Source organism: Eptesicus fuscus, chromosome 12 (genome assembly GCF_027574615.1).
Source record: "Eptesicus fuscus isolate TK198812 chromosome 12, DD_ASM_mEF_20220401, whole genome shotgun sequence".
Classification (NCBI taxonomy): Eukaryota; Metazoa; Chordata; class Mammalia; order Chiroptera; family Vespertilionidae; genus Eptesicus; species Eptesicus fuscus.
In genome coordinates, this window is record NC_072484.1 from 43,769,606 (window position 1) to 43,796,914 (window position 27,309).

A 27,309-nucleotide genomic window follows, 5' to 3' on the forward strand; every position below is an offset into this window, starting at 1 on the left:
TAAAAATCGAGAGATTATGAAGTCCATTTCGCATTAGTAATCAGTGATCATAAACTTCCAGCCCTTAATCTTCCTACTAACATGAAAATTGACTTTTAAAAAGCCCCTCGACTCTTAATTATTGAGAGTGAAACGCCCCCTGGGATGTTTCAGTGCCAGCACAGGAAGCTGAGGGACTCTGGTGCTCCTGAAAGCCAGTGACCTGAATGCGTCAATGTCTGGGAGGAGGCCGGGCACTGCATTGGGGGAATTGGGAGGGGTGGGGGGCTGGCATGGGGTGCACCCCCACCCATGCATCCTCGAACTGCCTCACCGCCCTTTCTCTCTCGCCTGCAGGCAAGGCCCTGGTGGCGGTGGAGCCTGGCAACCGGACAGCCCCGCGGCGCTGCGCCTGCACGGCCGGCTACCACTGGAGCGAGGACTGTGACTGCTGCCGCCGCAACGCCGAGTGCGCGCCCGGCTTAGGCGCACGGCACCCGGGTACGGGGGTTGCTTCCCGCGTCATCCGCTCTCACCAAGCCTTGCAATCACTTGGAGGCCAAAGCCGGTTCTGAGACGGCTTCCCTGCGTCGTTCACGCTCCGGGGAGCCAGGTGGCGCGGGAGGAGCTTGAGGGTCCCCTGAGAACGGAGCCCCAGGTTTGGTTCTAACAAGGACCTGTGAGCGCCTGGCCCACGTGCTGGTCTCCAGGCTCCTCCGTCTGTGGAACTTTATGCTCCCCGCTTAGGGCAGAACCCGATAATGCAGGGGTCCTCCAACTGTTTAAAATACACACACACAACACAACACACACACACACACAAATTTGTGCATCCGCTTAGCAGAATTTTGAAAAAATCATGCACTCCCTAGCATATTTTTAACTTGACAGCTCAAAATTTTTATTACGAATTTAAAGAGTTGCTAAGGATTTCGTTTCCAGGGAAAGATAGCAATAGTAACATATTCTAAAATTTTCAATGGAGTATCAACACCGTAATCTATTTTAAAATGCACTCATCGCCTCACCTGTGGGAAAGATATAGTTTCTTCCCCTCCTTTGATTTGTATTCATTTCACCTTCCCTGCAGAATTTTATCCTAATGTATTTTTGTGCTTGGAGGGTTTTTGCTAATCACCTTTCATACTCTTTCATATCCAAAATTATGCACCTATTTGAAATCTTAATTTTAAAAAACTTCTTGTGACTCGGGGTGCTAGGGGTTAAAAACACTTCTTCTGGACCAAATTGTTACTGCAGTTATTACACAATAGGTCAAGAATGGATATATTATATTTTGCTATATTACTTGAAAAGTAAAGTCTTTACAAACTTCAGAATGATTGGAGTTTTTATTTTTTTCCCAATTAGTTCATATTTTCTGGGTTGAATAAAATTTATTGCTAAAATGCAACAGAATTCAAGGTCAATCCTGTTTCCACTAAGTGCTGAGAAACTTGTTCACATAAATAGCTAAACAGCTAAGGAAGGACTCCCGTGACAGGCGTGTCCTCAACCCTATCAGCACTTTCTGAGTGACGCGTCCCGGATCACACAGTGATGTGACATCAAAGTTGTGTTTCACGATTGCTCAGTTAAGAACTCAACTCTGTCCTTCAGTTTTGTTGAAAGTAAATAAGTAGAAATAATCTTTGTGACTCAGAAAAGTGTTTCTTATCGTCACTACATCCTGACTTCTAGGAAGTATACCAAAGCAGTTTCTTTAAGACGTAACAACTTACTAGTACTTATACCCGTTAATCTTTCCCTTGGAGGCATTTTTTTTTTAAACCCAGAATACTTGGACAGGGTTAAGAGAATTAAAATATTATTCATTTCAGTTTATAATGAGGAAAATGTCCGTCAGAGAATCTAACCGGTACAGTCAATCCCGAGTATCAAATATATCAAGTGAACCAGACAAGCTTTCTCTTAAAAAAGTCTGACTTGCTCTTTTAAAAATAAGTTTTTTATTTTTCAATTACAGTCGACATACAACATTACATTAGTTTCAGGTGTACAACAGTGACCAGACATTTATATAACTTACAAAGTGATCATCCCCAAGTTGACTTGATTTTTCAGTTTTTGAAATGAATCTCCCTGTGACAGCCGGCTCCCTTCTGAATTCTGATTCTCAGACAAGGCCCGGAGCCTTTCTGCAAGTTTGTCACCTGCGTGAAAAAAGGTGCTGTCCCCTTTTCCTCTTTATTCCTGACCGATGTTCTCTCCGCCTTGCTCCTGTGGGAGTGGGTCATTCTTTGGCAATAAATGGAGGACAGAGGGGATGACATGGGTGAATGAAAATTTCCCTCCTGCCCTACCTTGCACTGTACAGCTGACCCTTGAACAACACAGGTTTGAACTGCACAGGTCTGCTTATATGCAGATTTTAAAAACTTACAGTATTGATAAATACAGTACAGTGTTTATGATTTTTATTTTCTTCAGAACATTTTATTTTCTCTAGCTTATTAAAAGAATACAGTATATAATACATATAACCTACAAAATACATGTAAATTGTTAATGTTATCAGTAAAGCTTCTAGTCAACAGTAGGCTGTTAGTAGTTAAGTTTTGGGGGAGTCAAAAGTTATATGTAGATTTTTGACTGCAAAAAAAAGTTTGCTACTAAATTCCACATTGTTCAAGCGTCCATGATATTTGAATTGAGAACAAGTCCACCTGGTCCCAGTTACCCTGTTTCTATTGTCACACTTTTGTCCTTAGATAGGGAGAGACAGTACTGAGAGACTCTGAATGCAGGGGCTCTGCCTTCACCATTATTTCCACTTGTTGCTCCGTTTGGCAACTCAGAGGTTTGGCACCGTCCTAGGACTTGGACTGGGTAAGAGTGTGCCTTCTTACAGGGACAGGGAACCTGCAGGATGCCCCCGGGCAGGTCAGTTACAAGGAACAGATGTGGAAGCCCAGTGTAGGGAAATCAATGAACTTTAAGCTCTGCTGCCTTATATCCCCTTAAGAAGTCTCTTTGTTTTTTAAGGGTTGCTCTTCTAGAGTATGTTTATCTTTTTAAAAGCTGTTTGAATTTATGTGAGTTGACTAGATGTTAACTGGGCTTTTGTTAATATAATTTTAAGGCAAATCAAATAGGTTAAGTGGGGTAGGTATCCTACTTACTGAGGCAGTTGCAGAAATCAAGAAGATACTTCCCACTTGACCCTGGAAAAAGAACATGTAATTTCTTATTTTAGTGTTTTATTCATGAAAGTAATCACAGAAGTGCTACTAATTTCAAGAGTAATTTGTGGTTTTGGTGCAAGTCAATTGCGTGATCATGATACCACACGGTAGTCAATGTTCTTTATTGGAATTCCCAAAGGTCTACACATGTCAGCAGCTTATAGGCATAGGACATCTGAGACATTTCCTATTTTAATAATATAGTTTGCGTGGAATATGAGAGTGCTGAAGAAAGCTTACTAAGCAGGATCAATTCCTGCTTTCAGTGCTGTGGCTTAAGGCAGGGGTCCAAAATCCATCCCACCACTTGTGTTTGTGTAAATAGTCTTACTGGAACACAGCCACATCCCACATCCTTTTTTTTTTTTTTTTTAACATATTGCCTATGACTGCTTTCATGCTACAAGTATTTGCAGCAGAGACCAGAAGGCCTGCAAAAGATATTTACCATAAGGTCTTTTATAGAAAAAGTTTGCTACCCGCCCTTGGTTTCATAGAAAGAGAACTGTAGGAGTTTTTTTGTTTGTTTTGGTTTGTTTGTTTTTTTAAGAAAACTGTTGTCATCCCCAAGCTTGAACTGGTGAGATTAAGCTGGTCAGAGAGGTCAGGTAAAGAAGTTGTCCTTACAAGCAGTAAGAGGACTGCCATTCTCTGTGGATCAAGGTTAATATAAGTCAAAAAGGCTGAAAGGGGAGATCAGGCAGGTGCTTGGTTAAAGCAAGTAGACAGCAGGCTCCCTGGCTAACAGAGTATTAGTGACCAGGACAGTGGTTCTCAACAGCAAAGGGTCAGGACCTAACTCAGATACTGGCATTAGTGGCCTGACACAGGGTTATCCTGAATGTAATAACCCTGAACCTACTGCTGGGATGGAGGGCCCTCTAAAGCCTCTGGGGGCTGAAGCAATGAGCCACAGGCAGCGAGGGCTGGGAGCGGTGGGGAGGTGAGAGGCACAGGGACCACCATCCTGGCCGATATCTAAGTGTCCTTGTTTGGCTTTGTTTTTTCTGTTTGTCCTTTTGTTTTTTTGACAGTGCAGCTCAACAAAGACACGGTGTGCGAGCCCTGCCTTGTAGGCTATTTCTCCGACGCCTTTTCTTCCACAGAAAAATGCAAACCCTGGACCAAGTAAGTGACAACGAAGGAGCCCAGGCAGTGTGTTGATTTTAAGCAACTCAACCTCCACGGTCTCATCTGGGTTGGACACAGACTGTTTGAGTTTGGTGAGGCTTCCCCTCGAAGCCACATTCAAAATGGGAAAAGCCTGTCAGTTCAGTGTGGGCAAAACAAACCCGTCCAACCAGCCTTCAACCTGGTGTGACAGACATGCCTTACTTTGTAGATTCAGTTTGGCTCAATCTTCGACTTAGAGTTTCAGCCTCCTTTTCTAACCTTATGTAGTTGAAAATGATTGATGACACTTGTTATCATTCACTCATGACCCCCCCATACACACACACACTTCTCCCAACACTACTGCTTTATTGTCCAGAGATGTGTGTATGTGCATAAAGAAGCCTCCTGTTTACATACATGGTCACATACTGTAAACACCATGGGTTTTTTTCACATATTATATCTTGAGGAAGCTCATTCTATGTTAGTCCACTTAGATCTTCATGGCTTTTTATAGATACATAATATTTCATTGTAGAGATGTGCCATAACTGAGTTAATAAGTTCCCTAGTGATAGTCATTTAGGTTGTTTTCAGTCTTGTGCAGTAATTAATTGTTTTGAATGAATCACCTCATATATACTATTTCACACTTACGTTAGTATATCTATAGCGGAACCTGGGTCCTTTCATTACATAATCATTCTTTCAGTTCCCAATATATGAATTCTCATTAAATATTTATTTTCTAATCCACTTATCCAAGTTTTTATGTTGAGAAGGTTTTCTGTGTTTTGAACTTCTAAAGAGCATTCATCAAAAGTTTATCACTTAGTGCCCAGCCAGTGTGGCTCAGTGGTTGAGCATCAGTCCATGGACCAAGAGGTTACTGGTTTGATTCCCAGTCAGGCATATGCCCAGTTTTTAGGCTCAATCCTCAGAAGGGAGTGTGCAGGAGGCAGCCAATTGATGTCTCTCTCTCATTGACCTTTCTCTCTCTCTCTTCCTCTCCCTCCCTCTCTCTCTAAAACCAATAAGGACATTTTTTTAAAGTTTATCCCCTGGCAATTGAAGCATTTAGAATCTTCTATACTACAGACACCAATCTACTGTCTTTTGGGCCATACTCTCAGGGTAGTTCTTAGAAAACACTGGCAGCATTTACTTTTGTTCATTCATTTGTCTTCCTGGATGATATGTGGACAGGCACTGGGGATCCAAATGTCCAGAAAGACCTGGGTTCCTCTCCTGAAGGAGCTAGCAGTCTAGTGGATTAGAGCCTTTTGTATATTTTCTTGAAAAACAAGAATATAAAATGGAAGCATTTAACTCCCTTTGCTCCCACAGCTGTACCAGTCTTGGACAGATGGAAGCACATCATGGGACCGATAAATCAGACGTGGTCTGTAGTTATTCTCTGCCGTCTACAGAACTACCAAATGGTATGTTTATTTTTTTACTTTTTATTGAATTTATTGGGGTGACACTGGTTAACAAAATTACACAGGTTTCAGGTGCACAATTCCAAAACACATCAGCTGTACAATGTATTATTGTGTGTTCACTATCCCAAGTCAAGTATCCTTCTGCCACCATTTATCCCCCTATACCCTCTTCTATCCCCCTCCCCCAAATGCTATGCTTAAAAACAGATGTGCCCCGATCTAGTCAGCTCTTATAGATTTCCCCCAGATTACCTGCCATATCCGGAGGGCTCATCTCTCCCTTTCCATCTCATCCCATCCACGGTTAGGTTAGTATTTCATTTTTGTCAGTATTTTGATTCTAGATATGTTGTTTATGCGATAATATTTTACTCTGGAATGGAGAACTAATAATGTATTTATATGTATAAAAACAAGAAAAGAAAAGAAAACTGAGCTGCAACCATAAATTAAAATGCCCAAATATAGTAGGCTGGTGGTGGTCACAGTTTTGGTCACCAACCAGAGTTAGCAACTTGTTAGATTATAGCTATCATTTGTAGATCAAATTAATCCTGAGTATAGTGTCAAAGAGTGATAGAAAGTGACAGTTAATGGTGGCTGCTGGTTTTGCAGGTGAGTGAGACAGTTGGAGGTGGGTCCAGATATCACAGCACATGGGATGGCATACGTGTAAAGAAGGCCTTTCTAATGAGGCAAGAGGACCTGGGCCACAGAAGAACAGGGTTAATGAACTTTGATTAAGAAAATCGGGGGTTTAGATTTGACATTTGAGGAGATAGAAGATGGTGACTGAAGATGCCAGCGTTAAGGTTCTGGATATGGAGCTACCCAGTCAGAGCAGCATTTTTAAAAGACCATTTTTTGAAGATAATACTAAAAATAGCCGAAGGAATAAAAACGACAACCCTGGGGCCGTGTGGTTATTTGGAAAGAGGTACGATAAGGGGCTTCCTTTTGCCTAGGAGGCTGGTCCCCTGGAGAGACTGAAGTGTCCATGGGTGAGCAAAGATGGAGCTGGATGGCCTGGTAAACAGGATCTGAGTTGTTCTGAAGTAGAAACATTTGTACAGATGATGTGTCGTGGACTGGCCTCACTGGAGTGATGTCGGACCGTGGGACCGGGCCACGTTGGCGACTCCACCCTTTGGAACAAGAGTGCTCCATGACAAACCTGCAGTCAGGGCCGGGGCCTTCATACTTCTCTTATTCCATACCAGCAGCCTTGATTCTGGGCCTTGATGTAAAGGGTTTTGTTTTTGAGCTTAGAGACGAAAATGAAATCACCTTTAATACCATTTTTCAATCTTTTTCTGATACAGAGCCCCAGATTTTCTTGCCCAGTTTGATCATCCTGCTTCTCTTCGTATCTGTGGCATTAGTCGCTGCTGTCATCTCTGGTGTTTACTACAGGAAAAAAGGGAAAGCACTAACAGGTATGGTGTCTATGGGGGATTTTGAAAATGAATCTTAAAAATAGAAACATTTCAAGGTATATGCTTTGGAAGATGTGTATGTTGCCTATTGACTCCATCCAGCGATCTGCTTAAAGTAAGTGCCTTGAGGTGGTTGTGCTTAAACTAAGATCAAATACCCTTTATGCCTAATTCATTGTTCTCTGGCAAAACAAATAAAATCCATTGTGCTTATTTATGTATAAGTAAACACAAATACTCTAGGAGAAAGATTGTCATAGTAGTTATGATTATTATCTCTGTGCACAAATATTTTGGCGCCATTTGTAATTGTCTACAAAGAAAGAGTTGCAATTTTCCTTTTATTTGGAGTACCTTTATTTTTATGTAATTTTATAATAATGGAATAATGATGATGATGATGATAGCACTAACTGACATATATTGAATATTTATTCAGTAAATGCATACACTGCTGTATGCATTTTACATGTACTAACTAAATCTCCCCAACAGCACTATGAAGTAGGCACTGTTATTTCCCTGGTTTCATGATAAGGAAACAGAGAAGTTAAATAAACTTGACAAGGCCACATCATAGGTGCCATTAGCTATGATTATGACTTGATTATCTTCTTATGGAGAATTTACAACCCATGAATTCAACATTAGAATTCAGTGGAGGTGGAATAAAATTTTATCTTTGCATGATATAATTTCATAGTATTTTTTTTAATTCATGGATTTGACTTTTTAAATTTTATCATGTCTATTTTAAAAAGTTGACGGGGATATAATTTGTATATACCACAGAACATATTCTTCTCTCTGAGAAGCAACAGAGTATAGTGGGAAAAGATTTCGGGCCTGCTGGAACTCAGTGGGGTCTGCCGCAGCCTTCCAACATGCACCTGACTTTTAGTGTATGTATATTTGAGCTGGTTCACTGGAAAGTCAGTCTCCTAGACCCAGGTTGTCTCCTTTCCCCTACAATGCCCAGCCTAGGCCCTATAGTCAAAGATTAATTGCTAAGGGTCTGAGAGTGTCTGTCGTCCTAGCAGCAGCTCTGATACCCTCAAATGTGCCCGAAGGTATTCAATGGAACATTAGTATATCATATTTGGCTTTGCATGGATCAGAAAGTTTTGTTTTTGATGGAGTAGGATGGGTAAGATGTCTTTATAGTGTTTAAAAGGTTGATTTTCTTTTGAATGTTTTCACTCTCAAGAAGTCTCTCTGAAAAACTTACAGAGGGTTATGCATAATGATAATACGGAACTGACATAGTAGTCAGTGATATTGAATTAGAAATAGGAAGCAATATGAAGATCTTACCTTTGCTTTGTTTTTCTAGCTAATTTGTGGCGCTGGGTCAACGAGACATGCGGCCGCCTAAGTGGAAATAAGGTAAATTTAAAAGTCTTAAGTCCTCCTTGTAGTACTTTTAACAATTAGGCTGAGATAGTTCTTAGTCAAATATTGAGCCCCATTGTGTTAAGAGGAACATTCTTGAGGGGTTGGGACCCCGAATCCCAGGGCTGATCCCCACAGAATAACCCAAAGCCCAGGTCAGTACTCTTCCTAAATGCTGCTTTCTTTGTATTGCATTCCATTTCTGTCACCTCTGTGTACAGATATTAATTATATTCTCTTTAGTGCCAATCATAATTGCCTATTACAGATTCCAGAAGAAAAGAGCTTCCATTTTCTTTTTCTTTGTAGTTAGTTATTTTGATAACTATTAATTTTGATATCATTTCAAAATTACAGAGAAGCAGTGAGAATAGTACAAAGAACTTCCACATACCCTATTCTCAGGTCTACCAGTTGTTTAAACATATTGCTATATTATTTGTGCTCTCTTTTTAAAAAATATTTTTTATTGATTTCAGAGAGGAAGGGAGAAGGAGAGAGAGATAGAAACATAAATGATGAGAGAGAATTATTGATCGGCTGCCTCCTGCACACTCCACATTGGGGACTGAGCCTGCAACTGGGGCATATGCCCTGATGGGGAATTAAACTGTGACCTCCTGATTCATAGGTCAACACTCAACCACTGAGCCATTCTGGCCAGGCTGTGCTCTCTATGTGTGTATCTGTGTATGTATATGTTTTTTTCTTGAATCATTTTAGAGTGAATTGTGCTCCAGTATCCTTAAATACATCATTGTGAATTTCTTAATAAGGACATTCTTTTATATACCAGAGTTCATTTATCAAAATCAAGAAATTCAATAGTGGTACAGTACTATTATCAAACCCACATTTGATATTGAAATTTCACTAGTTATCTCACTATGCCCTTTAGATCTATTTTCTTAGGTATAAAAATGTATAAATTTTAAACCACGACGAGCTCATACTGATTTCTCCAGTCCCAGCAGCACTTTCTGATCTTTCCTTGTTCCGTTGAATCATGTGTTCTCCAACAGCAGGAAACCTGCCTCCTATTATTCTCAACTCCAGAATACATAGAAAGTACTTCCAATTACTAAACCCTACCACAACAAAAAACAGAGCGACTGAGCTCAGTATTTCCTTAGAGGGTTTTGTGTTTTGTTTTGTTTTGTTTTTTAATTTAGATTGAGAGTCTATAGTCAAAATTCCGTGTTGTGGAGTTATTTGGGTTGACTCCTGCCCTTGTTTCAACATGAACATGCTATTCATGTGAAATGCCGTAAGATTTCACTCGTGGCTGGTTGCATTCTATGTTAGGGCTCTTCCCCACTCTGTCATTTTAAATAACACGAATTGCTACATAGTGAGTGTTCCACCTGTTCTTGTTACGGTGGAAATAAACCCCATTTCGGCAGTGTTTAGCAGAACCCAGTTCGGATAGCTGAGTATCAATCCTTCTGCCTCCCCAATGTCCCTCAGCAGGAACCCTCAGGGAGCAGTTTTAGCCGCACTCCTCTGGAAGCCTCGAGCCAGCGGGAACTTTGCGACGGGGTCTTGCTGCTGACCCTGGAAGAGAAGATGTTTTCAGAAGACCTGTGCTGTCGGGTCGGAGCGGGGGTCTGCGGGGGCGCGTGTGCAGGCTGCGCCCAGGCAGAAGACACCAGGATGCTCACCTTGGTCAGCGAGGTGGAGGGCGACTCCTTCAAGCAGATTCCCACGGAAGACGAGTACGTGGACCGGCCGCCCCAGACCCCAGACTCCTTACTGTGCCTCACTGTGGGGCCGGGAAGCAGATCCACACCCCCTTTCCCGGAGCCCCTGGAGGTGGGGGAGGATGACAGTTTAAGCCAGGCCTTCACCGGAACAGAGAGCCTGCCCGATTCTGAAAGCTGCACTTTGGCCGAGCCCCCGTGCAGGACCGATTGGGTTCCCATGTCCTCCGAAAAGTACTTGCAAAAAGAAGTGGAGGGCGGCAACTGTCCCCACTGGGCGGCCTCCACCTCGGCAGATGGCTGCGCAGGCTGCGGGAACCCTTCTGGGGAGGACCGGGAGCCCTTTCTGGATTCCCCAAAAAGTGGACCCTTGCCCCAGTGCGCCTACGGCATGGGCCTTCCGCCTGAAGAAGCAGCTGAAGAGGCGGAGGGCGGAGGCCAGCCCTGGGATGAGGCTGATGCGAGGCCTCCCGGCTCCAGCAGGGGAGGCCCTGGGGCTGGGAGCCCCTCCAGTGAGCAGCCGCCTGCGTCTGGTAAGTAAGGCTCTCTTGGTCTCTCCCTTCTGAGCAAAAAGGCCTGTTCATGGGATTGGGGGTGAGTGTCACCGATCATTCAGGGAGAAGCAAAGCCGACATGGGGAAAAGTCAGCTCTTCCATTTTCTTTGTGAAGACTATTAGTCTTCACAGGATGGGTTGTGTTTCAGGCCTGGGGTTGGGTTTGTGAACTGTGCCACTGTCCTGTGACTTTATGCTGTCTCTGCATTTCTATATGTCCCTTTTGTGCTCGGGCCTCTCATGATGGCATTAGACCTCAAAGTCCAGCCTTGACCCCCGAAGTCAACATTGACCTCAGGCCTGGCTGACAGCTAGGCATTCCCTCAGATTTCTAGTTTTGTTGTTGTTTTAAAGCAACCTAGGTCTCAAATCACCTCCCACAGAAGCTCTTATAAATTTCAGGAGAACAAACAAAATTGTGTAGTTAATCCTTCATTAATTAATATTTATTGAGAGTAGCTTGTTGGTTCTATACCAGGTTAACGAAGCAGTAAAGTGTTCTTTAATGCTTTCTGTGAGGAATTCTGTAACCACCACATATAATATATTGATGGCACCTGGAGAATAATTTTACAATTAAAAATCATTATAGAGATTTATTATGTACATTTACTGCACCACTGTTTGAGCGTGAATAAACCCACCAATTATATGAAAATATTTTTGGTTTTTTTTCCTGGAGGGGAAAACACCCTCTGTCTTATTATGTAGTTACAAGGAATCATGCTGCGTGGTGAGGGCTCCCTCTCACTCAACATGTGTGTGGGGGTGAGAGTAGGGAGTGTCAGGGATCTCTTTGAGAATCTTCTGGAAGCTATAGACACTCTCCAGAAAAATGAATATATGGATATATACTATTTAAGGGGCTGCACAGAATCCTCTGACCCTGTCCCCCTAAAGCCCCCCAAAAAAGCCCATCCATGGACTACCTTGACCCTGGGCTGTTTTTTCTTTTTCTTTCCGACCCCTTTATTTACTACAAGTGGTGCTAGCAGCCGGTCTTTGAATTATTTCATAACCCTGGATAGTTCAATCCCTGCCCTAGACACAGAGACCACGCTGATGATGCCCCTGGCTTATTTGGGAGAAGAGTGTACTTGAATCTGCTTTCTAAGTTTTGTGGTTTTGCTACAACTACATAAATTCACTGATGTGTAAACTCTATAATATCAATTCTCAGTCAGACCCAGAGGAGGGCTATTTTTCAAAGAACTGATGTGTTTCTCCTTCAGAACACCTCCACAGTTTTTAAAGATTTTCAGGACTTTCCATTACTAAAAGCTCAGTTCTATTGTTCTGTTTTTGTGGTGGTTGTTTTTTGTTAATCCTCACCTGAGGATATTTTTCCATTGATGTTTAGAGAGAGTGGAAGGAAGGGGGAGAGACAGAGAGAGGGAAACCACAATGTGAGAGAGACACATTAATTGGTTGTCTCCTCTACACGCCCCGACTGGGGCTGGGGATTGAGCATGCAATCGAATGTGTCCTTGACCAGAGTTGAACCTAGGACCCTTCAGTCCACTGAGCCAAACAGGCTAGGGCTATTCTGTTTCTTTTTAGTAGTGACTTTTCTTCCCATTGAACACTAGTGTGGGGGGCTGAGGAGACTGGGGAGGCAGAAGCTCAGCATAGCAGAGGCCATGGCTTAGTAACACTGCCAGGGGCAGACCGGTTTTTCAATTGGTGACACCAGGAAGGTGATGTTGGCCACTGTGTCAAAATCATCGACAGGTCCTGGAAGAACAGTGCTGGCCATGTTTAAGGAGATTTTTTTTTTTCCTCAGTGTCATGAAACCCAAAGCCAGATCTGTGTTCTTCCTTGACATAAAGAGTTAAAACGGTGCCCTCATTTCGTTTTCGTTATCTTTTATTTCTCCAGCTTTAAACATATAGGCATGGAGGAAAGGGAAAGAAAAAGTGTGTCATCAACTAAGTTGTGTTAATTTCCAAAGAGCTTATGTTGCTTTTTCTGTCCTGTCTGGTGCTTAGTCGTGCAACACATCCGTAGAGATGCTGCCTGCGGATGCCAGCAAGCGGGCCAAGTTCATTTTTGCCTGAGGAGCAGCAGCAGCCAGATTGATTTTTGAGGCTGTTCCTTCCATAATTACTTCTACATGAACAGGCCTTCTGGTTTCTGGTCAAAATAGCACGTTCTCATTATTGCCTTTGTTTAATTGTCATGATTTGTGTTCTATAAAATGTGTGAAAGAGGATGAGCTTGGGTGAAAGATAAGAGGCGGTGGCTAATCCTATTTGAGCTTCTAAAAGCCACTGTGCTCTCAGGACTTAAAGTGGTGTTTTTATTGGATGTTGGATTTTTATGTGTGGGTGTTTTAAAAACATACAGCCAGTTGAAGTGGTTTCTAGAGAAATGACAACGACTAGTCACTTCCTCAGTAGGAAAGAATATCTCTTTTGCACCCAGCATCCTTTTGAGGGGAATGATGGTTCTTCAAAGAGCTCTACTGCTCTATTTTTTAAAAGTAATACTCATGCCCTAGCTGATTTGGCTCAGTGGATAGATCGTTAGCCTGCAGACTGAAGGGTCTTGGGTTCGATTCTGGTTAAGGGCACATGCCCAGGCTGTGGGCTTGATCCCCAGTAGGGGGCATGCAGGAGGCCGCCAATCAATTATTCTCTCTCATCATTGATGTTTCTATCTCTCTCTCCCTCTCCTTTTCTCTCTGAAATCAATAAAAAAATATATTTTTAAAAAAGTAATACTCAATGTCAAGGCTATTTTAGCAATGTTATAACTCTTATTAAAGACCAGTGAGAATTATTAGCCAAGATCAATGAAGGGGGAAAACATAGTTTGGGTTATCTATAATAATAAAAACGTAATATGCTAATTAGATTGGGCAGCCAAACAACCTTGAAGCCACAGTGGTGGGGGCCGAGGCAGAGGCAGTTAGGGGTGATCAGACAGGCAGGTGAGCAGTTAGGGGCAATGAGGCAGGCAGGCAGAGTGGTTAGGGGCAATCAGGCAGGCAGGCAGAGGGGCTAGGGGTGATCAGGCAGGCAGGCGAGTGGATAGGGGTGATCAGGCAGGCAGGGGCGATCAGGCAGGCAGGCAGAGGTGGTTAGGGGTGATCAGGCAGGCAGGTGAGCTGTTAGGGGTGATCAGGCAGGCAAGTGGTTAGGGACAATGAGGGAGGCAGGCAGAGTGGTTGGGGTGATCAGGCAGGCAGGCAGGCAGGCAAGTGGTTAGGAGCCAGCAGTCCCAGATTGCGAAAGGGATGTCCGACTGCGGATCGGGCCTAAAACGGCAGTCGGACATCCCCCGAGGGGTCCCGGATTACGAGAGGGTACAGGCTGGGCTGAGGGACCCCCCAATGTATAAATTTCTTGCACTGGGCCTCTAGTGTCTTATATAATCATGCCTTAAATTTACATTTTACATTATTATACTTTTGACATGATGTTGGTTACCTTGGTTACAAGCCCTTTTGCCTGGAGTTTGGATAATTCTCTCTATATCTAGAAAAGTATTTCATGTCAAAGAAAAAACAACTGCTTATAATTTTTATTATTATAATTTATTAATTGTTGTGGCTTTTTTGGTGTGTGTTTTTTCCCTAAATTCCTTCACCTTTTTCACCCAGCCCCACAATCCCTCCTTCCCTCTGACAACTGTCAGTCTGTTCTCTATCTATGTGCCTGTTTCTATTTTGTTATTTTGTTTCTTAGATTCCATATATGAGCGAAACCATATGTTACTTGTCTTTCTCTGACTAGCTTATTTCACTTAGCATAATACTCTCCAGGTCCATCCATGCTGTCTCAAAAGGTAAGATTTCCTTTTTTGTTTGTTTATAGCTGCATAGTATTCCATTGTGTAACTGTACCTCAGCTTTTTGTATGGACCCTTGGGCTGCTTCCACACCTTGACTATTGTAAATAATACGGCAATGAACATAGGGTGCCCATATCCTTTTGAATTAGTGCTTCAGGTTTCTTCATATATATTCCCAGAAGTGGAATTGCTGGGTTATAAGGCAGTTCCATTTTTAGTTTTTTGAGGGAACTCCATACTGCTTTCCACAGTGGCTCCACCAGTCTGCATTCACACCAGCAGTGCACAAGGACTCCCTTTTCTTCACATCCTCACCAGCACTTGTTCTTTGTAGCAACTGCTTATAATTAATGTGTCCAGAGCTGGCCAGTGGCTTGCTTTTGGCTCCTGAAACCACTTAGTTAGTCCAGCCACTCCTGAGCTGGAGAGAGTTGTTTATTTACAGGCCCACAATGGTTCCTACTGAACCCCAGCTGCGTATTTCTTTTTCTACCAAATCTTTATTGAGGGTCCACTGAGCCATGGAGACCTGCAAAAAGCTTGGGAACCAAGTAGGGATTGAGGTCAGGGAATGGATAACACAAAAGGAATCCATAATTTGAGAAGACAAAGCCCTCCACGGCCCACCTCCCTCTAGCCTCTGGTCTGTTGTTCCCTTTCACCCACCTAAGTTTTGGCCAATGTCAGCCCCTTTTACAGGGACACCTCTCACTGCCTCTACATTGTCCCCCTTTCCAGAGCACGCAGTTCTAGTCCCAGCTCAAATGCGACTTCCTAAACCAGGGGTGGCAGGCATGCTGCTGTGTGGCTACTGTCCCCTTCTGTCCCCTGGGCAGCCCTTCACAATTGGTCCTGGAGTCTTTCTGACTGAGCCTGGTGCACTCACACCTTTACCAGCAACCCATCTCTTGGTAGCCACAAGCAATGATAGGAATTACCATGACCTTCGCCACACCGGATCTTTCCAATCTCCCAAGGTGGCTTGGTCACCGTATGTTAAGTGTTTATAAGCACATTCATTCATTCATCCAGTCATGAATAACTGGAGAAACATAAACCAGAGCTCCCCGTTTGTTCCCCAACTCACTCTCAGCTTTCCACTTCCTCAGTCTGTTCTGGGGAGCCGGGGTGGGGATGGGGGGAGTAGGGGGTGGAAGGACTGACTGCCCTGGGCAGACCTAGATGTCCTGGGTAGAGGACACACAGACACAAGTGGCAGAGGTCGCCAAGGCTGATGTCTAGCAGCCAAGGGCACTGGAGGATGGGGGCGGATGCCTGGCTCCCTAGCTCCCCGTCTGCAGTCTCCCCTCCTTGGGCCCCACCCTCTCTTGAAGTGACTATTCTTGACCAGCCATTTCCATTCTCAAAGGGCAGATGAAAGATTTTCCTACCCCAATTTTCTTCCCTTCCCCCCATGTGAAGGGCTGCCCAGGGCACAGAAGGGAACAGTAGCCACACAGCAGCATGCCTGCCATCCCTGGTTTAGGAAGCAGCATTTGAGCTGGGACTGGAACTGTGTGCTCTGGAAAAGGACCATGTAGAGACAGGGAGAGGTGTTCCTGCAACGGACAGTCCTCTATTTCTTTCTTCTCTCTCCTGCTGGAATGCCGCCCACTAACTTGTGTTTCACTTTTAGCTAAGGGCTCATTGATTGTGTAAGTTCAAAATATTTTATAATTTTGTTATTTGGTAATAATAATGAGCATTCATTGATGCTAAAAGTCAATGCACTATTTTAAAATATATGAAAAATTAATTCACTATATATTTTTAATTCAGTCCTGCTTGCCTTCTCTCTGTTCTAATGCAGCTCATTTTGGAAGGGTTTCATTCATAAGCCACTGTAAGTAATTTTCAAGCATGATTCAGAATGGAACTATTAAATATTGCTTCCCTTCCCTTTTCATCAGACACCAGTTTCTTCCAAATGCCTAAAGCAGAGCTTGCATTTCCATCAAAAGGAAAATCACATGAGAAGCATATGGATTAAATATAAAACCAGTTTTTAAGAAATTCGGAAGGCACCCAGTGTAGCTGGATAGCTGGAGCATATTCGTGTATATTTTTAGTTCTCTTCCTCCGAAGAATATCTGACTGACAGTTGGATGGTCTATTTGCTATAGTTCTTGTGATTTAATATTCATACATTATGCATTTTAAACGACATAATAAGCTTTTGAGAAGAGAAGAATGCATCCCCTTGCTTATAAATGTAAATTCTGTTAGGGATTCAGTTCTAAAAATGAAGCTGCTTCTCTCTGCCTGAGAAATAGAGAGTCCATCGAGCCCCTATAAAAGCAAGGACCCCACTTTCTGATCGTGAAGGGCCACTTTATTTGTTCATTGTTTCTGTTGAACTAAATGCTATTTTTACCTTTCTCCAGTTACCTGAAAATTCTTCTGGTTAAGTCACATTAAATATTCATGTTAAGCCAAGTAACCCATTTTGAATGTTAGAAACCCTTCAACATGTCCAGTTTACTCAATGCCCTCATGTCCTCTGGCTCCCACATCATACTCTTCGGTAGCCTTCAGATACAATTTGGTCAGTCGACGTAAGACTGTTTTGACATCCTACTTATCTCCCTGCAGAGCCTGGACCTAAAGCCACGGCTCCTCTCCCCTTAAATCACTACCAGGGATATGACTTCATTTGTTTACTGTGTGTTGGAGAATCTTCAATGTGCCCCAGAGTAAGGGCAAACACAGACCTGGCTGCTCTGCTGAGCGAGGGGCAGTGCCCAGGCCAGGCCCAGAAGGTTGCGTGGGAAGGACACCGGGTCTGTGCAGGAGGTGATGGCTACCATGACCTGGGAGTCCCCTCTCCTCTGCCAGTTGTCTCAGGAAGTTAGTCTTTGCTCTCACCCATTCTTTTGTGAGGAAAGCTCTTTGTTTCACATGCCTCCAACCCCATCTTTTTCTGCAAGTGAAAAAAATTAAAATAAATTCCTGGTAGGGGAAAGCTGCCAGAAAGCCAGCTGAGAAGAGCAAGGAAGAGGGACCCGGGGCCCTTACTCTGCTTGGATTCCCAGAGGCGCTATGGGCTAAATGCCTCAGGCCTCTTTAAGGCATCTTAATGAGCCTCATCCACACCATCCCCTTTTCATATACCCCCCTTATAGCTGTGTTAGAGGGAAGAGTCCCCTCTGTCAGCAGAACATCCTGGGCTTTCTTGGTGCTCAGTGGAAAGAGTTACCCCCTTTGGGGCCAGGTATCAATGGCAGAAACCATGGCAACCATGCTGACCCAGAGGCTCTGCAGCACCCAGCTATCCAAGGTCTTGCCCTCTCGGGTCAGTTTTCATAACCCTGCAAAACATTTCTGTTCTGAAAGATAAAGAGCACATTTTAGGGAATTAATACTTTTTAAAATATATATATTTTTATTGATGTTTTACAGAGAGGAAGGAAGAGAGATAGAGAGTTAGAAACATCGATGAGAGAGAAACATCAATCAGCTGCTTCCTTGCACACCCCCTACTGGGTATGTGCCCGCAACCAAGGTACATGCCCTTGACTGGAACCTGGGACCCTTCAGTCCGCAGGCCAACGCTCTATCCACTAAGCCAAACCGGTTAGGGCAGGAATTACTACTTTTAAGCAAGGGCAATTCAAGACTGACGGATATTACAGGATTAAGATATTACCAACTCATTCTAAACTGTGATCTGTTGTAGTCCTACATTCATCTCACAGCTGACTTGCATGACAAGAAACGAGACTATGGGGTTTCGTGTAGAATTACATAGATGAGTGTTCAAACCAGGGGCAGTCAAAATGATGGATTATTCCCGCAATGAAAACAAAATGTTGGTTAGATTTCTAGGAAAAAGTGCCCTTTCAACCTTCAAGGTAGATTGAGATTCCCCCAACAAGACGGAGATGGAAAGAGCATTACTGCTCTGTGCATTCCCCAAATCTGTTTCCTTGAGAGTTCAAGAGCACTAATACGACCTTCTGAGACTAGTAATGTCATCTTTGCACCTGCGACCAATTCTTTGCTGTTTTCTAAGTATTATCAAATCCGTTGTCTCATTTGACCCTCATGCTGTCCCGCTGGGTGTTCACCCATTCATTTGCTCATTCATTGAATAGTTATTGGATGCCTTCTCGGGCGGCTGCGCCTGCCAGGCCAGCAGGGCTTGCAGACTGACGCTCATTTCCTAAATGAGCAGCTGAGGTCTGGGCAGTTGTTCGGTGGTTGGTCCCACATTCCAAGGCGAGTGGGGGCAGAGCCAGGACAAGACCAGAGAGCTTTCAGACCCCTGCACTCTCTTCTGTCCCCTCCCCCTTCCTCACCCTCCTGCACTCAGCCAGCCACTGAAAAACCACCAGCCTTTAATCACCAGCTATGCACCTTCTCCTCTGCAGAGACTGAGACGCCAGGATGACAATGATGTTATTAGATAATTTGCACATGAGTCTGCATTATGACAAGCCATGAAAAGAATGTCAAACACAAGAGGGAAAAAGACAGCAAACCTGAGTGCTCACAGGCCGAGTACCTGGGAGCTGGTGTCTGCAATGCAGCCAGCCTGGTATGAAGGGAGCACTCAGTGAGTCCTGGATGGGTGGTGGTTCTGTCACTATGGTTACTGTAACGGGTGCTCTCCATAGCTCCATTGATCCCATAGGTTGGCCCACACTCTCCTTTCCCTCTGGAAAGTAAGCTGACTGAAGCCCACAGCACACTGATTACTCACAAGTAAGGGGTCACTCTGGAATGCCCGGGCCCTTCTGCTCCCGCCTGGTGAGAGGCTGCTTCCTGCACTGCAGTCCCGAGAGTGTGCGCGGATCCCGTTGTAATTAGAGAATTACCTGCTACATTAACTGGTCAAAAATGAGGTGGATAAGTATGAAAATTATTTCTGTGAAAACTGTTAAATGCTTCAGGACAATTAAAAAAAGGACATACTTGAGAACTAACTTGGTAACTTGGTGGGAGCAGAAAGACATAGGCATGCTAGAAGGCAAGCCCCCAGCTTAGAGTTCACTGTATGTTAGGAGCACCTGTCAGTATGTTTCAGAGGGAACGGAGAATGTGGGTCAGTCTAGCTAGCTGGTGAATGGAAATACTAACTGACCTCCCCCATATTGCCTGGGGGGTCATTAAGCAAGTACCACCCCACCCCCACTACCCATCTTGGAATATACCCCATACACTAAGGGAGAAATAGCATGAGTCACAAATCTTCCCATGTGACTTTCGGTTTGTTGCTCACATTTGAAATCCCTGCATTTTCAGGGGCCACTGTGCCTCAGTCCTGGCTTCTCTGCAGGTACCCTGTGGGTGAAGGGAAGGCTCCCCACAGGAATAGCCTGTGTGCCGTTGGTATTCATTAGACCAGTGGTCGGAAAACCGCGGCTCGCGAGCCACATGCGGCTCTTTGGCCCCTTGAGTGTGGCTCTTCCACAAAATACCACGTGCAGGCACGCACGTACAGTGCGACTGAAACTTCGAGGCCCATGCGCAGAAGTCGGTTTTCGGCCTGGGCGTGTCTATTTTGAAGAAGTGGCGTTAGAACACTCAAGGGGCCAAAGAGCCGCATGTGGCTCGAGAGCCGCGTTTTGCCGATCACTGCATTAGGCCACCCAAAACATGCCTTCCCCCTTTGGAGAGGATCTCTTCACATGGAGTGGTGACAGAACCAATTTTATTTCTGTGAATTATTATTAGGCTTTGTCACAATAGAGAAGAAAGAAGGTGAGGCAGCTCACCTCCCCTGGGCAGACATCGGTCCTGCTTGTGATGCTGAGTGTTGGGGCCAGTTCTGTGTCTGCTTGGTTTGTGGCATTTACTTTCAGTTCAGAGCATCAGTCTTTAAAATAGAAGATGAAGAAGAGGCAGCAGGTTTCCTAGCATTTGTTGAACCTCCTATTTGTTTTTCAAAAGGCCCATTAATTAAAAACTGGCTAAATCTGCTCACCCACGGAGAAGTGATAACAGAACCCCCTAGGGACAGAACACTCCTCAACATTCAGAAGGAAAGAGTGATTTATAGGATTCATTTTCCCCCCATTTTAGTCTTCTGAATCCTCCCCCCCCCCCCACAGGGGGGATTAAAAAAAAAAAGTCAAGAAAATTGATTAACCTCTGCTAAATATGAACCCGAGGGGCCCCATGGCCCTCTAGGGCTGAGCCATTAGGGACCTCCAGGGAAGGTGGGAGGTGTAAAGGCATCCCGGGTAACAGGCCTCAGAGTGAGCGGGGTCAGAGAGCAGGCCGGGCGGAGGTGGGCTCCAGTTGCCTCCCAGGTGACAACCTTCCCTCCAGCCTTCACTGCCCTTCCTGATACACGGGACCATAGCTGATCCATCGGCTGTTTGCTGCACAGGGATCACAAGTGGGCACAGGAACCCTTTTGTGGCTTCCGAATCTTGTCTATGATTCTGCAGTCCCGGTGTACTCCTGCTAGTACTCCCAGAGTTCCATGTGGCAAATGACAAAATGCGAGTGGGGCCCGCTGCCCGGCTTCTCTCCCCTTGTCTTCACCCGTCTCTTCTCTCTTGTTCCCTTGTCTTCTGCCTCTCTCCCTTCTTCCTGGGCCTGTCAGGCCTGGTGAGAGGCCGGATGAAGGAACTCCTGGGTGTGCCCGTTGCGTGTAGGGGACCTGTCGGTGAGGAGAGGCCACCCTCGCCCCTCCATTCATTGGGAAACTTCCCTCTCACAAGACCCAGTTCTCACCGCGACTGGATGACTCACCCTCTGCGTGTTCTCTCTTCCTCTCCCCTGTAGGAAATGTGACTGGAAACAGTAACTCCACGTTTATTTCCAGCGGGCAGGTGATGAATTTCAAGGGCGACATCATCGTGGTCTACGTCAGTCAGAACTCCCAGGAGGGCCCGGCGGGGCCAGGCGGTGGCGCTGGGGAGCCGGTGGGTCACCCGGTGCAGGAGGAGAGCCCGCCGTGCTGCGACTCGTTCGCGGGCCTCGGGCCGCGCTTCCCGGACACGTGCAGCGCCCCGGAGCCGGACAAGGCTTCGCGGCCGGTGCAGGAGCAGGGAGAGGCCGAGGCCCGCGCGCCCGGGGCGCAGCGCTGAGCGCCCGGGACCCGCTGTAGCTCTCGGCGCTCCTCGGATCGGGGATGCCGCCGGATCAGCCGCGACTTCCCGGCCACCAGCCCACCCTCCGCAGCCCACCCGCTGGCCATCAGCACCACAGGGACCTCGTACCTACCTGGGGGTGCGGGCCGCGTGGGCCACGAGCACCTGCACCTGGGCGGGGCGGGGCGGGGGCGCAGGGCGGGGCCCGGCCCGGGATCTGCCTGCACGTGGCTCCATGCGGTACATCTGCGCCCAGTTACCTGCCATTCTCCACCCACCCCACCGTGCTATTCGTTGAATCCGGGGCTTTTAAAAAACGCAAATGTGTTTTCACCACTCACTGGCGTGCAGTCACATACCAGCTGATGACTCAGGTACACGTTGCTCTAATTCGGTTGCTCCACTTTTGACTTCCTTTTATGGTTTTCCTCCCTCCCAATACCCGTTATGTTATTTCGTCAGTAGTCCGTCTCTTTATGACATGTTTTTATGGCGGTCCTGTTGTATTTGGGTCTGTGCTTTTCCTCTCCTGTATTTGCATTCCACTTAATCTCATAACATTTTTCTTGATAGTCCCCACCTCCACCCCCACTTTTTTTTTTTTTTTTACTATTTAAGGATTTTTCTTGAATTCTCCCAAGGGTGATGGTCTTTGTGTATTCTCTGTTGTGCCCCTTCTCACAAGCAGGTACCTGTGTTTCGGTAATGCCTGGTGCGAGGGGTGGGGGTCGGGTGGGGGGAGTGTTGGGGTCTGTACTAAGCACTTTTGGGAAAAGGTTAGAAATGTGAAGCCTGGAGGGAGGCTCAGGGAACAAGTGGAGGGACTTTTCGTTTTTGAAAACATTTCTGAATTCCCATTTTTCTAAAAGAGGGGAAAGGGGAAACCCCTTTTCTCCCTCTGAATGTTTTCATGTTTTGTCCATGGTTAGGCAGAACTGAGTTGTAGTGTGCATCCTCCTTCCCCAATGATCATTCCTGGGGGGAATTTATTTACCCCTTCCAACAGAGGCAGCCAGGTACTGCTGTAAATAAACGCCTAAAAATGCCGGCTGCTGCAGCTTTACATTCTTATTCCTGATGTCTCTCGGGGAAACGATGCGGAAGTGAATGGGGCTCGGGGATAGCCTGCACAGAGTGAAAAGAAGGTGCTAGGGAAGTTCAAGAAAGAAAGCATAAAGTTGAAAAGTTAATATGCATTTTCTTTCTCTGGACCAGAGTGGCAAAAATGCGTTTCGGCAACAGGCCTTATTTTCTTCCTAAGCAGAATTTAGCCACGCAGAAGTGGAAAACACCCCTGCTATTTTCCGGTGCATTTAAATTAAGAACCAAATGCTCCTATGGTGGACTGAAGAAACTGTATCATACAGGTAGTATCCTCTTAGCATCAGTCCTCTTGTTAGGAAACATACAGTGTGAGTCAGGCTGAAGGGAGTTACCTGGGTTGTTCCATCTGCTGTGGTCGATGAGTATTTGTTCTCCTCAAATACTAGAGAAAAGTTAAAATACCTAAAATTAATTTTGCAGGTCTGGTAGGTTTTCAGAGGGCTAACCGTGGTCACTGTCCACACTCTAATGACCTAGCTAAAGGGAATGGCCACTGGTCATGGGTTTCTCCCTACTGATTGTAGTTCTCTTGGAAATGCCACAATGGTAGCAGTCAATTATGATTTTTAATGGAGAAGCAGAGGGGGGCTGTATAATTTATGGGATTCCTTAGCGGATGGAAAAAATTGCAAGAAGAAACTGCCAGGCTGATCAGTTGGTGGGAATTTACTGTCTGTTCTGCCCTTTTAGTTAACATTCATCCAAAGAGATGTTATAAAAATGGGAGAAACCATTATACCTTTTGAGATGGAATATATTAAACAAAGTATAGTTCACCAAGTAGAATGCTGAGCTAAAAACCCAAGTTTCCGCTGTGACTGTCATCGTCCCACTGATACTACTTTACCTTTCTGTGCTTTCATTTTTCTTCCTAGGAAAAGGCACTAATGACAATTTTTGACACTTTCCCTACCCAGAGATAACAAAAGGATGAGCTCCTTCCAAAAAGAAAGAAAGAAAAAAAAAGGTGCTAAACAATTAAGAATCTACTTTCAGAGAAAGGTAGTATTCACATTCTTTTCCACACTGACCCCTACTAATTCTGTATTGACCCAAAGACAATTCATGATAGGAAATGTATAGCAATTGTAAGTCTGCATCTGTGTATTATAGAGATGTATGTGACCAATGTAAAAAGAATGAAATGAAGACAATAATGAAAACTTGTTTGGAGGAATGTGATAAAGAGATTATTAAATGCAATATTTGACCATAGGAGAGTTCTTCCGTGGTTTGCTTAAATTGGGCTCTTTGTTAAACAACGATCTGTCTTATTCCTGACCTCTTGGTATGCTCTGGTGTTCGATGTTGGTTGTGTTGTGTCTTATTGGTGGGGCCTGTGACAACTGAGTTGGGACAGAACATGACCTGCTTGCTTTGATGACCTCTCTGCTGTTGATCTCATAAGAAATGTTTGTAAAACATGGAGTTGAAAGGGAAATGGAGTCTAATAGTTCCTACCCATATTTAACACAAATACCAGAAAAAGGAAAAAAAAAATCAAATTTTCTCTCTACCTATACGCACAGAGAGCAATTTGAATGTGCTGTCCTGGAACCTTCCTATGGTGGGGCAGAGAGGGCTCTTGCTATGAAACCACCCAAAACTTAGTGGCTTAAAACACTACCGTTTACTGAGTTCACAAGTCTGCCTTGGCTCAGCATGGGTGGTTCTTCAGGCCTGGCTCAGCCCAGCTGGGCTGGCTCCCATGTGCAGTCTGCAGGCTGCCTGGGTGTGGGCTGGGCCAAGCTGAGCCCTCTGCACATGGACCCTCCTCTTCCCAGCCGGCTAGCCTGGCCTTGTGCTGATGGTGGTGGCAGGGTTCCAAGAGAGCAAGCAAAAGCGTGTCAGGGCTTTTGAGGCCTCGGCCTCACTCTGCCACATTCTGGTGACCAAAGTAAGACACAAGGGCAGCCCCGATTCAAGGGGTGGGAAATAGCCCCACCTCTTGATGGGAAGAGTTGCCCAGTGACATTGGGAGAGGGATGCATACAGGAGGGGAAGAATGGGGCCCTTTTTGCCATCTGTCTACCGCAGGTGCATTGCTCAGAATAAATTGGTACAGGGAAGAGTGTGCACCTGGGAGCAGGAGAGGAGCCTTAGTAAGTGGTTCCTTCCTTGGCGGTGCAGGGTACGGTGCATTCCTACAACCGAGAGATACCACATTCATGTTAAGTATTGAAATTCCTTCCAAAGCCAAGTACATGGTTGGGGAACTGGGTCTACAGTACTGCTGCATAAAAGCAACTGTATTTGCAAAATTGAGGAAATCAATGAGATATTTTGGGTGGAGAAACCTGTTACATAAATAAAGGATGTCCTTTTACCCTTTATGCTGATGCAACAGACAAACCATATTGTTAGGTGCTGAGCAAAAGGGGCTTCAGCAAAAGTTCTGTCTTTGGTGGAAGAGGCAACATTTTGGAATATTTGCTCCTTGACAGTCTCTGAGGGCACATGACTATCCGTGGCCATCTTCTTTGGGGAGCTGTGGAGGGGGCATAAAGCATTTAAAGCCCTAGCATTCGATTGGTGAGTCTTTATTTTTATTGAGAGTGCTTTTGATATTTGGGCCCTGAGCATCCCTGAGAAAGGAGACCAGATAGCTAGAGAGGCCTTGGGAGTCTAGGGACGTCCCAGAGAACTAGGAAAGACCGTGGACGTTGCTCTGCTCTAGGGCACCAAACAGGGCTGCTTGGAAAGGGCTGTCTGTGGAATTCCTGACAACTCCCTCCCTTCCCAAGGCTGTGTTTGAACAGACTACCTTGCAACTATTAAAGAGTGTGTGTGTGTGTGGGGGGGGGGGAGGGGCTGAAATTGGGCTGTGGTGGGACCAGCAGCAAGAACAAGCAGCAGGCACAAGCGTGTCAGGTGATATCACTGAAGCCAAGTCCACAGGTGCAGGGGAGCACAGAAGCACAAAATCCTGGACCGACTTTTCCACATCAGTATCCTTGATGTCTCCTTCTCTCCCCTCTCTCCTTCTCTCCCCTCTCTCCCCTCTCTCCCCTCTCTCCCCTCTCTCCCCTCTCTCCCCTCTCTCCCCTCTCTCCCCTCTCTCCCCTCTCTCCTCTCTCTCCCCTCTCCTCTCCTCCCCTCTCCTCCCCTCCCCTCCCCTTCCCTCCCCCTCTCCTCCCCTCCCCTCCCCTCCCCTCCTCTCCGTTCGGAAGGATAATATATATTGGCCACCAGCTTAGAAAAAGTGGCATTGTAGGCCCAGGCCCTTTGGGGAGGGGGTTAGAGCCAGTAAAAGCCCTGTGACCCAGGCTCTTGATTTCTCATGGGCAGGTGTAGCCCAGGAAACAAGCTCTTATGAGTTGCCTTAATTTAGGCAGAGGCAGGAAAACGTCTGACCCTAAAATGGAAAAGCAAATTCATATTTATTGGCTTTTATGGCCCTTTTATTTCAATGACAAAGAAACCATGAATAGAAAATACATATTTAACACTCTTAAAAGAGTTTTTTTCTAAATACTATATCAGTGGAAAAATAAACATAATTTCTTTCATCAGGTTTATTAACTGTATGATTTATATCCAGTAAGATTCACCCTTGTTAGGTGTACAGTTTTATTATAAGTTTTAATAAAAATAAGTCGCTGTGTAACCACCATCACCACAAAAGTTCCCCTGTTTTGTTTTGTAGTCAATCCCTTCTCTACTATCCCCAACCCCTGGCAACAACTACTTATTCTCTGCCCCTATAGTTGTGGCTTTTCCAGAATGTCATGTGAATGGAATCATTCAGTTGGTAGCCATTTGAGTTTGGCTTATTCCAGCGTAATACCCTTGAGATCCATCCAAGTTGTTGGGTACATCAATGGTTAGTTCCTTTTTAGTGCTGCACAGTATTCCATTGTAAGGATGTACCACAGTTTATATGTTCACCAACATTGGAGTTCTTTCCAGTTTGGGTAATTACAAATAAAGCTGCTATAAAAACTGGTGTGGCATGTGTTTTCATTTCTCTTAAGAGTGAGGTTGTGGGGTCATATGGTAAATATTTAATTCTAAGAGACACTTCAAAATTGCTTTCCAAAGTGACTGTACCATTTTGCATTCCTGTCAGCAGTGAATAAAAATTCCAGTCATTCCACTTCCTTGTCAGCACTTGGTATTGTAAATTGTTTAATTTTAGCCATTCTAACAGATGTATAGTATCTCACTTTCGTTTCAGTGCATGACTGAGCATCCTTTCTTGTTGTTTAGTTTTTATTTCATAATCATAAACTTAACTCTTCAATCCAGCTAGACTTGGAGACGGGGTAAGGAAAATACGGAACCCAATGAACTGAGGCAAGAACACAAAGATTATAGAACATTCCAACAGATGGGGTGCTCTCCTGAGCTACAGAGAAATGGTTTGGTAGTTAAGATAAAACACAGGTCAAATTTATTAGAGTTGTCCACAGTCAGCAAAGGTGATCTTCTTGCTGGTCTTGCCATTCCTGGACCCCAGTGCTCTATGGCTGTCACAATATCCATGCCTTGTTTCACCTGCCCGAAGACCACATGCTTGCCAGCCAACCACTCAGTC

General features: G+C 44.9%; 1 protein-coding gene across 1 annotated transcript in view; it reads left to right on the plus strand.

Moving 5' to 3' along the window:
- The window catches only part of TNFRSF11A (TNF receptor superfamily member 11a), a 47,369-nt gene extending 25,704 nt beyond the window's left edge, over nt 1–21,665 (plus strand). Inside the window, exons 4-10 of the mRNA XM_054724291.1 lie at nt 337–480; nt 4,220–4,313; nt 5,649–5,743; nt 7,069–7,182; nt 8,516–8,568; nt 10,042–10,807; nt 21,361–21,665. Coding sequence (XP_054580266.1) covers nt 337–480; nt 4,220–4,313; nt 5,649–5,743; nt 7,069–7,182; nt 8,516–8,568; nt 10,042–10,807; nt 21,361–21,665 — 1,571 coding nt within the window. The remainder of the gene's footprint in view (nt 1–336; nt 481–4,219; nt 4,314–5,648; nt 5,744–7,068; nt 7,183–8,515; nt 8,569–10,041; nt 10,808–21,360) is intronic.
- Nucleotides 21,666–27,309: the final 5,644 nt, after the last annotated feature.